The sequence below is a fragment of the Fusarium venenatum genome, assembly GCF_020744135.1.
Source record: "Fusarium venenatum strain MPI-CAGE-CH-0201 chromosome Unknown EDB82scaffold_4, whole genome shotgun sequence".
Lineage (NCBI taxonomy): Eukaryota > Fungi > Ascomycota > Sordariomycetes > Hypocreales > Nectriaceae > Fusarium > Fusarium venenatum.
Genome location: NW_027072132.1, coordinates 7,674,951 through 7,688,440, shown reverse-complemented (window position 1 = coordinate 7,688,440; position 13,490 = coordinate 7,674,951). Strand labels below are relative to the sequence as shown.

The window sequence follows — 13,490 nt, the reverse complement described above, 5'->3', positions numbered from 1 at the left end:
AATGTCAACATTCCCTCTGTACGTTGCCATGTCGATCGCGTCCAGCCCGCCATGATCTACTTCTTCTGCAAAAGCCCCCTCCTTCAGTAAATATTTGACAACGTCGATGCTTCCCTGGATTGCAGCACTATGCAAAGGAGTAGCTCCGTTAAACGCTTTCGCTGAAATACTTAGCCCCATAGTAACAAGTAGATTCACAATTTCGAGTTTATCACCATGGGATGCCAGATGGAGACATGTGAAGCCGTTGTTATCGAGGGACGATAACCTCGAGCCTGCGTTAAGCAGTAACCGAACAGTCTCAATATTTCCGCATGCGCAAGCGCGATGTAAAGGGGCCCGCCCATATTTGTCAGTACCTAAAACATTGGCTCCCATTTCGATGAACAGTTCTACTAGCTGCGTGCGGCCATATGAGGCCGCAACGTCGAGAGCCTGATGACCATCTTTGTGTCGTTCCGCTAGGTCTACTCCGTTGTCTAAAAGAAGCCTGGCGATCTTCGTGTAATCCTTTGCCACTGCTTGAAAGAGTAATGTCGCCCCGTGAAACTTAATAATGCGGGAGAAGTCACTCCCAACTCCTATCAAAAGATTTGCGGCGTCCAAATGTCCATAGTAGCAAGAAACGGCCAATGGAGTGAAGCCAGAAGCATCCAGCTCCTCGATGTCGGCTCCGGCGTTAATCAGAGCTTTCATAGTTTCTGTATGGCCTTTCTGACATACAACGTGTAAAATAGGACTTCCATTCTCATCCTTCACGTCTATGTTTGCTCCCAATTCAATAAGTAGCTCAACTACTTCAAACTGTTCGCATTCGGAAGCGACTTGAATTGCACGCATACCCTGCAACCATGAGTCTTCTATGCACACACCTTCAAGAGCCAACAGTTGAACGATCTCTTTATTGCCCTCTGCACATGCCCCGTGCAAGACACCGGCATTTGACGCGGTAAGAGACGTCCCCTTTGCTATAAGCATACGTGCTACTTCTAGGTGGCCAGCCAAGCAGGCAAGATGCAAAGGAGTTAAGTGACAGTCGAAATTCCCGGGACTGGATTCCACGCTCACTCGAGCATCAACTGCAGCACTCATGTCCAATAGAACCTCGACAATCTCAGCGGAACCATTGAAGGATGCTGAATGTAGCGCTGTGCGTCCAACATTTGTTCTGGAATCAACCATTGCACCACTTTCGAGAAGGATTCTCGTTATTTCCGCACTCCGTGCAACGTGCAATGGCGTAAAACCTTCTCTGTCAGTTGCTGTTACGTCGGCTCCACTATCGATCAAGATCCGCACAAATTGGGAGGAATTGAAGCCAACAGCGAAGTGCAGTAGACTTTTCCCGTCTGCATCGACTACTCTGGCACTGACGCCGGACTTGAGGAGCTTTTTAAGCGTATTTTCTCGTCCAGACTGCTTTGAGACAACGAATGCGGCACAGGTGAGGTCCTTCATATCTCCCCGGCCCGAAGTGTACTCAGTCATCAATGTATCAGCTATTGAGTCCAGTCCTAGTCCAATTGCGTAGACGATTGGACCAGGTGATTCCGAATACCACCAAGTCTCGTCGCTGCCTCCATTGGCGGTGCTATCACCAGACGTAGTGAAACTGTTGCTATCCTGCATATGTAGCCACGACCGCCAGAAACCCCATACCCAGTTTCTTTCATCGAATAATGTAGTGATGCGATCCAGTAATGTTTCGTCACTGGTCAAACTAGAATGATAATGATGGTTCCAGGAACTCGCAGCGTAGTCCCTAAGCATAGCTCCTCGGATAGTCATATGACCAGCCATATCATTCCATGCGTACCTGAAATTGATGTATTGTAGACAAGCTGTCGCAAGAAGACTGTGTTGATATTGGGACCTCAGACTTCCGTTGGTCTGAATCGTTACTGGTGCAGGAAGTTGTGTGAGGAGAAACTGTTTCACTGAAAAATGCGCCAGGTGTACAGTTTGCTGTCCAACAGGGCTATCGTTTTCCTTTTCTTCACGTCGATGGATCATCTGGATTAGAGGAGCACAAAGGTCAACAATCTCCGTATCAACATAGTCGTCGTCAATCTCATCTGGTAGATCGTCCAACGGGAAGTCCTCATAATCACCGATCAAAACGGCTTCTGTAATTTCGTCCACCGTCAAGGGCCGGATTGCAAACGCTGTCCATCGAAGCAGGGAAATTATTCTTTCGTAGTCAGGAGATTGTACCATCCTACTCCATTCTCGCTCATAGAGTGCCTCCAGACCAGGAGGAGTACCCTCCACGACACTCTGTAGCTTTTTCATGTTCATTCCATTTCTCAAAGATTCTTCTTGAAGACGAAGCCAGAGAAACTGGCCTTCACAACGAGCGGCCATAGTTATAGAAAGAGATTTACGAAAGTCGTTAGGTTTTTTATTTAGCTTTCTTTCGACTATCTCTTGAGAAACAGAAATAGTGTCGGCATGAACGTCGCTGGGCAAAATGGTGTACTCAATGAAACGAGTGCTCAACGCGTGACGTATGTGAGGCTCATCGCGGCTTACTACCAGGACTCTGGAGGACATTGTTGATAAGGCCGCGATGATCGCTTCAAGGAATGCAGTTGCTGAGGTATTGTGGGCGTGAAGATTAGTACATTCATCGAGTCCGTCAATGACAAAGGTGCAGCCAGGAACGAGCTGTACGATCTGCGCCAGGAGTCTCAGGCATATTTCTCGGGACGAAACAGGGTCGGAATCGTCCTGCCAGACATGGTGAGCACACTCAAATGCATCTTGATGTCCAGATATTATTTGTGCAATCCAGGCGCGCACGGCAAGAAATGGATCGTCTCGACTTTGTGATTCAGATGTGACAAAAAAGTGCGCTGTTGGCGTGTCGAAGGTGACTGAAAGGTGATTGACTATACTTGCGCTGAGGACTGTCTTGCCAAAACCAGCAGGACCGTTGATCCATAAAGCTTTGAAGCCATCAAAAAAATCTGAAGATAGCCAACGCTGGAAGACTTCTCGGCTATAAATCCAGTCGCATGTTCCAGCATGTTTCTTTTGTAGTGAGTCGTGATAACGCTGGTCGGTGCGCCCGTGACCAATCCACGATAGTACTTGTTTACGGGTCTCGGCTTATTCGCGTTAGTTACTTACTTGATAGCCTCATCTGCGTCTTACCTCGCGTTTCAGTCTCAATTCGTTGGAGAATAGCCTGGATTTCAGCGATTGAGGCGTGACTTTGAATGGCTTCCGGACCGATATGATCTACAGGGACCAAGTGTAGCAGCTGTCCAACCAGCTTCTCGAAAAGCTCGACTTTCTCTTGTTGCTTCTGTTTGTCGCCAAACGCCCATTTCAACTTCTGCCTTCTGCCAGCAGTGTGAAGCCCAATCACTCCATGGGACGGACGGTGCTGAAGGCCAAACTGAAGGATTTCCTGAGTGATCTTCAAAATTTTCTCCACGGCAACCTCAATATCAGGATTATCCAATTTTGTGCTATGATGTGTTGACAGGACACCATTATTGCACCCTACACTGTGACCCCACTGCTCCAAAAGGACCTTGGTAGTCTGGAATCGGGTTTCTAAGGTGCTAGAGTCAGATCCGAATGAGCGATACGACTGAACCTTTTCCGCAGCTTCTAGAACTGCGCTAAAGAGACCAGCGACGCCGATGGCAAGACCCACAGCTTCCATGATTGTGATGAAGATGACGTTGGAGAGTCAGAGTCAGAGTCTGATGACCGCGTGAAGAAACACTTGCCCGTCAGCACAGGTTGCACAGCCACATAAGCTGCATGAGATTTCCGCCAAGCTTATTGAACTCAATCAGTTTTCTAGTGGACGAGGAATGAGTTGATAGATCAATTTATAATATTACATATTGGTTTGTGTAAAGCTATTGTAACAAAATGTCGTGACCAACAGTTCCCTATATGGGACAAAGTACCTTAGCTGGATCATCCTAGAACTATATCCAATATGCAAATTAAACATGCTACATTTTTTTCCCTCTTTTTCGTCTCCTCCGTCTTTTCTGTCTGTAACTAGGCCCGAATTGATGCTCAAGTTGCAGAGTTCGGTCTATAAAACTTGCTTTCGTGCCCTTTCACCGCTCAGAATTTGCCATGGGACACACCGCAATGCACTTCGTCGGAACTTTGGACACGCCTTAGTCAAGCTCGTATAACACACAGTCCAGGGGATATACAGTGAGATTGAGTGCCTCAGACTCCTCAGACCACAGCGAATGATCAAGCGATGTCCGTCCAAGGACTTCCAGAGGGAAGATCCAATACTCTTGAGCTCTTCTAGGAGAAGTCTCTAGCTTTTCGTCCATGTTTTCGTGGTTTCCTATTGGATTAATCCTCCCTCCTCCATTGACTGGCCGCTTCATGGAAGCAATCACAAGACAATAAGCATCCAAGTATAACTTTATGCTCACAAGGGCGCTGCACTTTCAAAATTTCGCGGAGGCGCATCCAAAAGGATGCATCATGCCGAGCTTTCCAAAATGATGAGTCAATGAAACGGTACACCCCATGTGGAACTTTGCATTTCAACTCTACTTGGACAATTCTGGACTCCTGGGGTAGCCTTTGAACACAGGGGTGTAGTGCAGCATTAGTACGAATACTACGGTCAAACTTCTCGAGTTTATCGTTGACACAGTTGCTGTATAGTCGCCGAACGGCCCTCAACACAAACAAGACGCAGGGAATCCCAGAAATAGCTTGTTTTAGCCCATCCGTTTGCGCCACGCTGTCGAGGTCTTCAGTGAATAGCAGAGGACAGTTGAAAGCAACTTTCCTCAGACCTAGACATTTGGGATCGGCCTTCTTGAACTCCTGGGACAAGGCGACAAAACGGCTAGCCCATGTGGATTTTTGAACGGGCTCTCCGAAATGAAGTATGTCGAAATCAGGTTTAAAGTATAATACGCCCTTAACCTTCGTCGGAAGACCTCTAAAGCTATAGCATGGGATCCGAATGCGGTAGAACCGTAAGGCGGCCTGTCGTGACTCTTTGTTTGTGAAAAGAATAGCATTTACTTCTAAACGCTGCCTGATATTCGCCACGTGGCTAGTGGAAATTAAGGGTGACTTTTTTATATGTCGTTTATCTCAGCTGGCTATTGAAAAGAACCTTTCTCGGGCGAGAGAATGCCACCAAATCAAATCCCTGAGCTCACGAGGAAGATTGGGAAACAGATGGAAGCTATCGCTGGGGCCCGGTGCCTGGACCGGATTCAATAAGTCCAAGTGTGGTCCAGCGTGTAGTTCCGGTTCTGGGAGTGATGCAAATCGCTGCTCCATGGTGTCTAGGATTGATTGTTGAATTTGGTGGGTTGAGGGAGATGGAAGATTTGTAAAGTAAAAGAAGAGAAGAATCAACAGTACTACCGAAGGTCCAGCTTTGTAAAAGGAAAAGAATAAACTCAAATGATAGCTGAAAGGATATTTATCCGAGGAGAGGGAGGGTTCAGGCCACGACGATTTGAGTTTATTACATAATAATGTCGAGTTAATTCTTCTAATATAATGGCAACTTCTAAGTTACGAGACTGCATTAGACTTTTTTTTCCCAAGAAATATACTAAAATGGATATTATGGCTTTATACAATGACTCACTGCTGACCCTACGTAACGCAGTGCCATTGAAGACAGTATATCTTCACAGGTAATATGAGAGATCTTGGAGACTGACTCGTCTTGTCACTCTGCAAGCAACTGTGAATCTAGTGTCCGATAGTAAATGTCTCTTTCATCCAATCAGCTGTCCCCTGTGGCTTAGTTGGCTAAAGCGTCCGACTGTTATTCATAGACAATCGGGAGATCGGAAGTTCGAGCCTTCCCGGGGGAGTTCCTTTTGGTTTTTGGCAATTCTTTTTATTATATCCATTGGATTTGTTTTGGAGATCGTCTTTTTTTATCTTCTTGCCATTGATCCCATGTGTTATCTTGGTATTGGCTTTTGGTACTGCGTCTTTCCAAAAGGCGGGGTTGGTGTAACCTGAATGTCCATATCTCATGACATTAACAGATCATTGCTCACTTAGTCAACCTGATCAAAACAACAACTCGCATCACAATGGACAACTCAAAGAACCCTCATGTCATCGTCATCGGCGCAGGTATCGTCGGTGCTTCTATCGCATGGCATTTGGCCAAGCACACAAAGGTGACCATCATCGCCGAAGACATCGGCGGCCCTGCCAGTTCAGCTTCCTTTGCCTGGCTCAACGCCAGTTCGGCCAGTGACAAATCTTATTACGAATTCCGTGTCCGGTCGCTGAAGAGATGGAAAGCAATGAAACATGAACTGCCTGGTCTGCCCATCACCTGGAATGGATCAGTCAATTGGCACAAACCTGCAGAGACTTTGATTAAAAAACATAACAGCTTGGAAAGTTGGGGTTATGGTGTAAAGCGCATGTCAGTAGATGATATACAGTCTCAAGAGCCAGGGATTGGGTCTGCAAGTCTTCCTGAATGGGGCCTTTGCTATACTGAGGAGGGAGCAATCGAAGCACACTTGGCTGCCCGACAGATGGTAGCCGACGCAGAAGCGAAAACCAGTACCAAGATCATCAAAGGCACCGCGAAGACCTTTCTCAAAAGCCATGGCCAAGTTACTGGGGTGGTATTGACCTCCGGAGAAGAGGTGCATGGCGATCATGTCGTTATCGCAGCTGGTTTAGGCAGCGTGCCTCTTCTCGCGACCGAAAATATCAACCTACCAGTTCACTCTGTACCAGCCTTGATCGTCAACTCAAAGCCTGTACAAGACCAGCTTCTTCATAGTCTCATTAACTCGAAGTATCTCTACATGCGTCAAACCAAGGACGGCGTTATCAGAGCGGGTTGCGAGAACCCGGGTGACGACCCAGGCGATGATCCTAAGCAAACTGCACGAGAGGTGTTTAAGGAGCTACAGAAAACTCTGATCGGAGGCGAAAAGCTTGAGTTCGATCATTTTACAGTTGGCAATAAACCTACACCAGAAGATGGAATGCCGATTATAGGACCGACGGGCCTTGATAATGTCAGTGTGGCAGTCATGCACTCTGGTGTCACAAATGCAGCTATCGTTGGGGAATTAGTGAGCAAGCAGATTCTGACCAGAGAGACAGATCCAGCTCTTGTTCAGTTCCGCCTTGATCGGTTCACTACTTGATCACTACTTATTTGTTTTTGTGCACTGACTAGTTGGGCTCTCGCCCAGACCTTCTCAGTTTCATTCATGTTCTCAACAAAGATTAATCTGTCCGCGCAGATCAAATTTTCAACAAATTTCCAAATTAAAGTTTTTCTCAAAAGTAGTATTTCCAATACACTACTTGATCACGGTACATAGACTGTATGGGAATGATAACCTTTTGCTGTAAAAGCAACAACAGCACAAATTATTTTACAGCTTCTGAACTACCCTATACATACATTTCAGATTGGTAATTATGCATGATACAAGTGTCTCTCAGTGTCCCAACCAGGTAAGCTTCGAAATTCTAATCATTAACTATGTGTGAGAGAAATGGTCGAGGTCATGATTGTACTTTGTTAATGGGAAATCTGTGTGTTGATTTTAGCAAACTCTGATCCCATTGAATCAAGGGCAGCATTGCCATCGGGAGGTGACTATGTCCGTCATGATGTCCTCCAATGAATTGTCGTTGTCAATACGTAATACATATAATAAAAATTCACCTTACTATTTTATTGCTAGTCGCTATTGTCATCCTTATCCATTGCTCTGTTTTGCCTTTTCTATCATCGTGAAATTAAACGCACAATTACTCTACGTAGTGTAGCCGGACCAATCAAGGCGTGAAAGCATCAACACCCTTGGTAATCCTTCATGATTTGCCGGACCGTAGCGTTACGGCCCAGTCAGTGCCACGACATCAGCTCAAACTTTAATTTTTGGACCTTCGGCCGAGTGATGGGATGAAGTACATAGTACACACCCCAGATCACTCACACTGTGCGGCTCCGAGATCTACTCTCATCTCTTGGAAAGCACGTTGTGTCTATACCCCCTGGTAACTGGCATAAGATGACGCGGGTCTGGGGTTGCAATAACTCAATAGGTTGCATGATTCATGCAAGAACAGGTAGGGGCAAGTCCATGACTTTGTTGACCCATGGATCTTAAACTTCGTACCTGGTCGTATATGCTGCCTTTACTACGAATCAAAGCCTATCTGACCCTTGCGATCCATCAAGACGTTACATGCTCACTTCCAACCTCCGTCACTAGTAAGGATGAGATTCCTCCGGAAGAGCCGTACTGCGCAAGACGCCATTATAGTAAGAAACCTATCTCTTCACGGAACCATCGGCACGGCCCGATGAGACTTCACAGTAAGCTCAGGCCAGATAGAGTATACCGCCATAGTAACGTTGAAGAAAGGAGGCATTGAGAGCCGACACAACTCCCGAACAGACGTAACAGCGGAAAAGGCAAGATCGATAAATCCGCTCAGACTCCCCGCCGATGCATACCGTCAGTTGTGACCAACCTGCTTCCGCCAAGGCATCATGCGTCTGCAAGCACTTACCGCTTTAGCCACTTTGGCTGCCCAAACAACCTGTCAGACCCTCTGGTCTCGGGATGTGGATTACAAGGCGCTTAGCAAGGAGCTTTCGGCCTCTGCAAAGGTATACTTTCCTGGATCTGAGGACTTTGAGACCGCTTCGAAGCGTTGGTCCAATCTTGATACACCAACCGTGAACATTGTTGCTGTTCCTGCCACTGAGAACGATGTTGTTGAAATTGTAAGTTTGACTTCCCAGTTCCCGATTCGCGTATAATTTCCCTCTTGGTTATTTTCTACACCCTTTGCTCCATTATTTGACGTTTTATCTGCGTACCACCCACGTGTACCAGCCACGTACCGATACGGGGGATGGTCTTGATCACCCAACTGACACACTGTTACAGGTCAAATTTGCCAACAAGAAGAACTTGCCCTTTTTGGCATACAACAGTGCCCATGGAGCAATTACCACCCTGGGGCAGATGAAGCAAGGTATCGAGATTTATCTCAACCAGCTCTCTGGTGTTAAGATCGCCGAGGACGGAAAGAGTGTCACCATTCTTGGTGGAACCAAATCTAAGCTGGTAACCCATACGCTTTGGGAAGCTGGCAAGCAGACAGGTGGGTTCAGAATCAATGTTTACTGCAAACAAATGAAGAGACTGGTAGGAATGCTAACTTGATCTCAATAGTCACCGGTTGCTGTGAATGTGTCGGCTATGTTGGCCCAGCCCTTGGCGGAGGCCATGGTTGGCTTCAGGGTCGCCACGGTCTTATTGCTGACCAATTCGAGTCAATGAACATCGTTCTCTCTAACGGTACTGTCGCTACTGTTGACTCAAACTCTGAGTTATGGTGGGCTCTCAAAGGAGCTGGTCATAATTTCGGCATCGTCACTTCGGTCACTTCTAAAGCTTTCGATGTCGAGTACAAAAATTGGGCATTCGAGAGTTTGACCTTCAAGGGCGACCAGGTTGAGGAGTTGTACAAGCTCACCAACGAACATGTCCTCAAGAATGGTACCCAATCTACTGATGTCATTAACTGGTCTTATTGGTTCAACATTCCTGATTTGGATCCCACTGGTGTAAGTTCTGGTTCTACTCTGTACCGTTTTAACAGATGTCTAACGAGAGAATAGCCTGTCGTCCAAATTCTCCTCATGCAAGAGGGTGTCGAGGCAGTCGACAAGAAATACACCGAGCCCTTTCAAAAATTGAAACCCCTTGCGGTTGAGAAACAGAAGGGTCAGTATACAGATCTTGCCAAATGGGTCAAGATTACCACCGAGGACGGCCCCTGTCAAAAGAATGGAGCCATGAACCCTAGGTTCCCCATCTACCTCGAGTCATTCAACCCAGCCGCGCAAAAGAAGGCATTTGACTTCTTCGCCGATCACATTCGGGGTGATTCTGTCTTCAATAACTCCCTGGTCACATTCGACGGTTACTCTACTGAAGGTGTCAAGTCAATTGACTCCAAGAGTACCGCTTTTGCATACCGAGACCAGAATATTCTCGTGGGTCCGTTGATCAGTTACCAGTCGAATGGAACTGAATTGGACAACAAAGCTTCTGAGTTGGGCCACAAGATCCGAGACATCCTGCACGAAGGAACTGGTCGTGACACTGTCCCGGTGTATGTTAACTATGCTTTCGGTGATGAAGGTCCCCAGGAGTGGTATGGAAGTGAGAGTTGGAGACAGAGCCGGCTGCAGGAATTAAAGAAGGCGTATGATCCTCAGGGATTGTTCAGCTTCTATGCACCTATCGCCTAGATTGGGCTTTTTAACCATTTCCTCTCTTCTTGTTGAGCGTGAAGGGTATCACGAATATGATTACCTGAACATACATACATGTACATTTCTCTTTTGTATACAATACTTCAAATTAGATCTTCAACCAATCCATCCAATCATCACTTTGACATTTCAATACTTCTCTTGTCCTTAGTTCAGTATCATTTAGCCAATCCATCAATATAGTAGAGTATTAGCATCGTGTCTGTTCTTAGCACACTTAATGATTTTTCGCTGAACAATTTACAGGCTGCTGCTCTATATGAGGGGTTATTGCTGGGGTAGCGAAGCGAGGATTGATGACCCACCTGCAATTTCGGCAGTTTTACAAGCTCTTGAAGTAAAACTTGCCTTGAGCTATTTTCCCCAAAATCAGTAATAAACTTCCAAGTGGTCAGGAAGCAACGATATTTTTTTTTCTTTATCACGAACGCCAGTCGGTAATGCTGCCTTACAACTATGTATGTATTCTTTATGCGTTTGTATTTTCTACACCTAGGAGCTTTGAAGCTTTACACCAGTGAGGTCCTCACAAGCCTTAACTACAGCCTCCTGCTTATCTTGATCTGCCGTCAAGGCATGAGGCTGAGCCCTCTCTCGCTTAGGATCAAAGTAGACACCAGTCAAAGTAGTATCATAATCACCCTCAGCCAACATAACATATGTCTCAATACCATCCTCCATCTTGTCGGGAGCATTTGGATCTGAAAGCTTGGTGGGAACGTATCCAGGATGCATAGCAATTACTGAGGTGTTCTTCAATCGCCTGGCCAACGCATTGACCAGTAGGACAATATGGAACTTGGCGTCGCAGTATGCTGGGAATTCATCCCAGCCTTTCTCTCCACGTTCCAACCAGAAGATGTCCTTTAGGCTTGTGTCGGCCTCGTGGTGCAGAACAGAAGCGATGAAGATCAGACGCTTAGGTGGCGTAAGGAGAGCGGCGAAGATATAAGGGGAGACGAGGTTGACAAAGACACTTGCTGGAACACCAAGGTCTGACTTTCGAAAGGGTCCGTGGAAAAGCCCAGCGTTTAGAAAGACGGCGTCAAAAGTGCCAATCGCGTTCACTTCCTCCGCGAGCTTGCGTGACTCTGCAACTGTTGTCAAGTCGGCAATCAGAACACCAGCAGCTCCTGGAAGTTTCGTCTTGACTTCATCGGCACGCTGCTGGTTTCGAGCATGGAGATAAACTTGATGTTTTCGCTCGATGAGCTGACGTGCGGCCTCGAAGCCAAACCCGTCGGTAGAGCCGGTGATGAGAATACGAGCCATGATGGAAGAGGAATAGTGAGTGGTTTAGTCGAGCGGGAAAATGATCGAATGCGACTCTTAAGCAGGGGAGGTGTAAGACGAAGTAGTGAAACAGGATGATGTTCGTGAGGAAATTCCCTACAATTAAACGGGGGTCGGAATCTTGCCAGCATCGGTGTTCTTAAAGTGCCGCGATGGATACAAAACTGGGTCAATGAGGGTCGCGGACTTTGTTCTTTGCCCGAGTGTTGGCCGAAGTACCAACATCCATGACCTGGCAGGCCTGACTCGCGTATAGGAACTTGACGAACCAACACAATGTCACAAAGTGAGTCATAAAAACAACGCCCTCGCATCTTTGCCTGATTTGGTAGCCCCACGATCTTTTGTCAACGCTCCAAAGAAAGTTTCTTACGGGGTATCGTGGGGGTTCACCATATCCCCAATTTAGCACGCACTATAGTCGAAGGACATGGGTTTGTGTGGAGACGGGTTTGTATCTTCAAAACGCGTCTCATCTGCATATTGTTCAAAGACTACGTAGGTCAATCGGTATTCTACAGATCAAGTAGTTGGATGCGACATCGGATAGATGGAGTGATACAAGAGTAGATTAGATCAACTTTAACAAGAATATGCTCTCTATATAGCAAGGCTTTAATCAAACGTACCTTACAAGGTATCACTATAATTCTCATCGTTTGACACACCCATGATGGCTACGACATCCAAACCTCATCTCGGCAAATTTCGCTATCTGACCCGAGGAGCTCAGCCGACTCCAAGCAAAGAAGCCTATCTGCTTCCATCACTCTCTGAGTTTGGCGATGTCGTCACTCTACCCTTGACTGACTTGCGGCCGTCCTTGGACCTTGGACAAGATTCTCCATACAAACTTGAGGTCCATGGCTTTACTGCCCGTCGACATTCTTCAGCTTTGAACTCAGCTCCCCACAGTCGCCAGAGTTGGAATAATGAAAAGCTTCTTCGTCAAACTTACTTTCCAGAAGTGGAAGAATTCGTCAAGAACTTGACGGGATGCAAGAAGGCTGTGGTATCTGCTGCCGTTGTCAGAAATCGTCTGTACAGCGAGGGTGATGAGCCTTCGCCTACAGGTGAAGAGGTAGACGCACAACTACCTAGATCAGATGACACGTCTCACCTTTTCCCACCGATCTTTGGCAATTCTGCAAAGGACGGGGTATGTCCAGCTCCCAAAGTGCATTTAGACTGCACTCCCAAGGGAGCTAGACACCATATTCGCCGGTACCACAACGAAGTTGCTTTGGCAGCTGAAAAGGTCATTGAGGCAGAAAACCGATTGCTCGAGTCAGGCACCCAGTGGAACGATCTCAAAGATTATTATCGCGGGGGTGAGGCCGGTAGTGGAGGTGTTCCTCGCTTCGCCCTCTTCTCGATATGGCGACCTTTGAAGACTGTTCACCGTGATCCTCTGGCTCTATCCTCAGCTGCTTCGTTCCCTGTTTCTGACTACGTGCCCGCCGACCAGCGGGAGCCAACGGATCACAGCATTCCTTCTCACTTGTACCGCATCATTGATCCCAACACTGGTGGTGCTGCCAACGGTGACACTGACAATAGTGATGATACCTACCAGACTCAAAGTTACCTGGCATATGCCCCACGAGATAAAGAAAAGACATCTCATGACTGGCATTACATCTCAGAGCAAAAACCTTCTGATGTTTTAGTGATCCAGCTATTCGACAACGAGATGGAAGCGCATGCAAGAGCACCTCTGGAAGGCGGTGAAGGGAAGTCTGATCTTGGAGTTGGAGGAGCTATTCACAGTGCTTTTGAGCTGGTGGATCAGGACGAGAATGCCGAAGCTAGAGAAAGTATTGAGGTTCGCGTGGCAGCATTCTGGTGATAGCGACCATCTGTTACTTAGTGTGCA

The 13,490-nt window shown here is 46.9% G+C and overlaps 5 protein-coding genes and 1 non-coding gene across 6 annotated transcripts; 4 read left to right on the top strand and 2 right to left on the bottom strand.

The window, feature by feature from the left end:
• Positions 1–456: 456 nt before the first annotated feature.
• On the bottom strand, positions 457–840 carry EDB82DRAFT_436652 (ankyrin repeat-containing domain protein; the record flags this gene model as incomplete). Its single annotated transcript, XM_065607759.1, has 1 exon — positions 457–840. A coding segment is annotated over one exon (384 nt), but the record flags the coding sequence as incomplete, so codon positions are not given.
• A 4,919-nt stretch (positions 841–5,759) lies between these two features.
• Positions 5,760–5,843, top strand: EDB82DRAFT_t275. The gene has a single exon. It is a non-coding gene; the product is annotated as a tRNA-Asn (tRNA).
• Positions 5,844–5,886: 43 nt separating this feature from the next.
• On the top strand, positions 5,887–7,373 carry EDB82DRAFT_357136 (FAD dependent oxidoreductase). The gene has a single exon (XM_025725932.2). The coding sequence runs from the start codon at positions 6,072–6,074 to the stop codon at positions 7,155–7,157; it is 1,086 nt and encodes a 361-aa protein (XP_025594482.1). The 5' UTR covers positions 5,887–6,071; the 3' UTR covers positions 7,158–7,373.
• Positions 7,374–8,521: 1,148 nt separating this feature from the next.
• Positions 8,522–10,398, top strand: EDB82DRAFT_580851 (uncharacterized protein; the record flags this gene model as incomplete). Its single annotated transcript, XM_025725931.2, has 4 exons — positions 8,522–8,758; positions 8,925–9,141; positions 9,213–9,607; positions 9,662–10,398. 4 exons carry the CDS (start codon positions 8,522–8,524, stop codon positions 10,295–10,297), a joined length of 1,485 nt encoding a protein of 494 aa, XP_025594481.1. The 3' UTR covers positions 10,298–10,398.
• Positions 10,399–10,701: 303 nt separating this feature from the next.
• Positions 10,702–11,897, bottom strand: EDB82DRAFT_518487 (uncharacterized protein). Its single transcript, XM_025725930.2, has one exon. The coding sequence runs from the start codon at positions 11,591–11,593 to the stop codon at positions 10,814–10,816; it is 780 nt and encodes a 259-aa protein (XP_025594480.1). The 5' UTR covers positions 11,594–11,897; the 3' UTR covers positions 10,702–10,813.
• Positions 11,898–12,284: 387 nt separating this feature from the next.
• EDB82DRAFT_469396 (uncharacterized protein) lies at positions 12,285–13,463 on the top strand (the record flags this gene model as incomplete). The annotated part of the gene is made up of 1 exon (XM_025725929.2): positions 12,285–13,463. One exon carries the CDS (start codon positions 12,285–12,287, stop codon positions 13,461–13,463), a length of 1,179 nt encoding a protein of 392 aa, XP_025594479.2.
• Between the last annotated feature and the right edge of the window lie 27 nt (positions 13,464–13,490).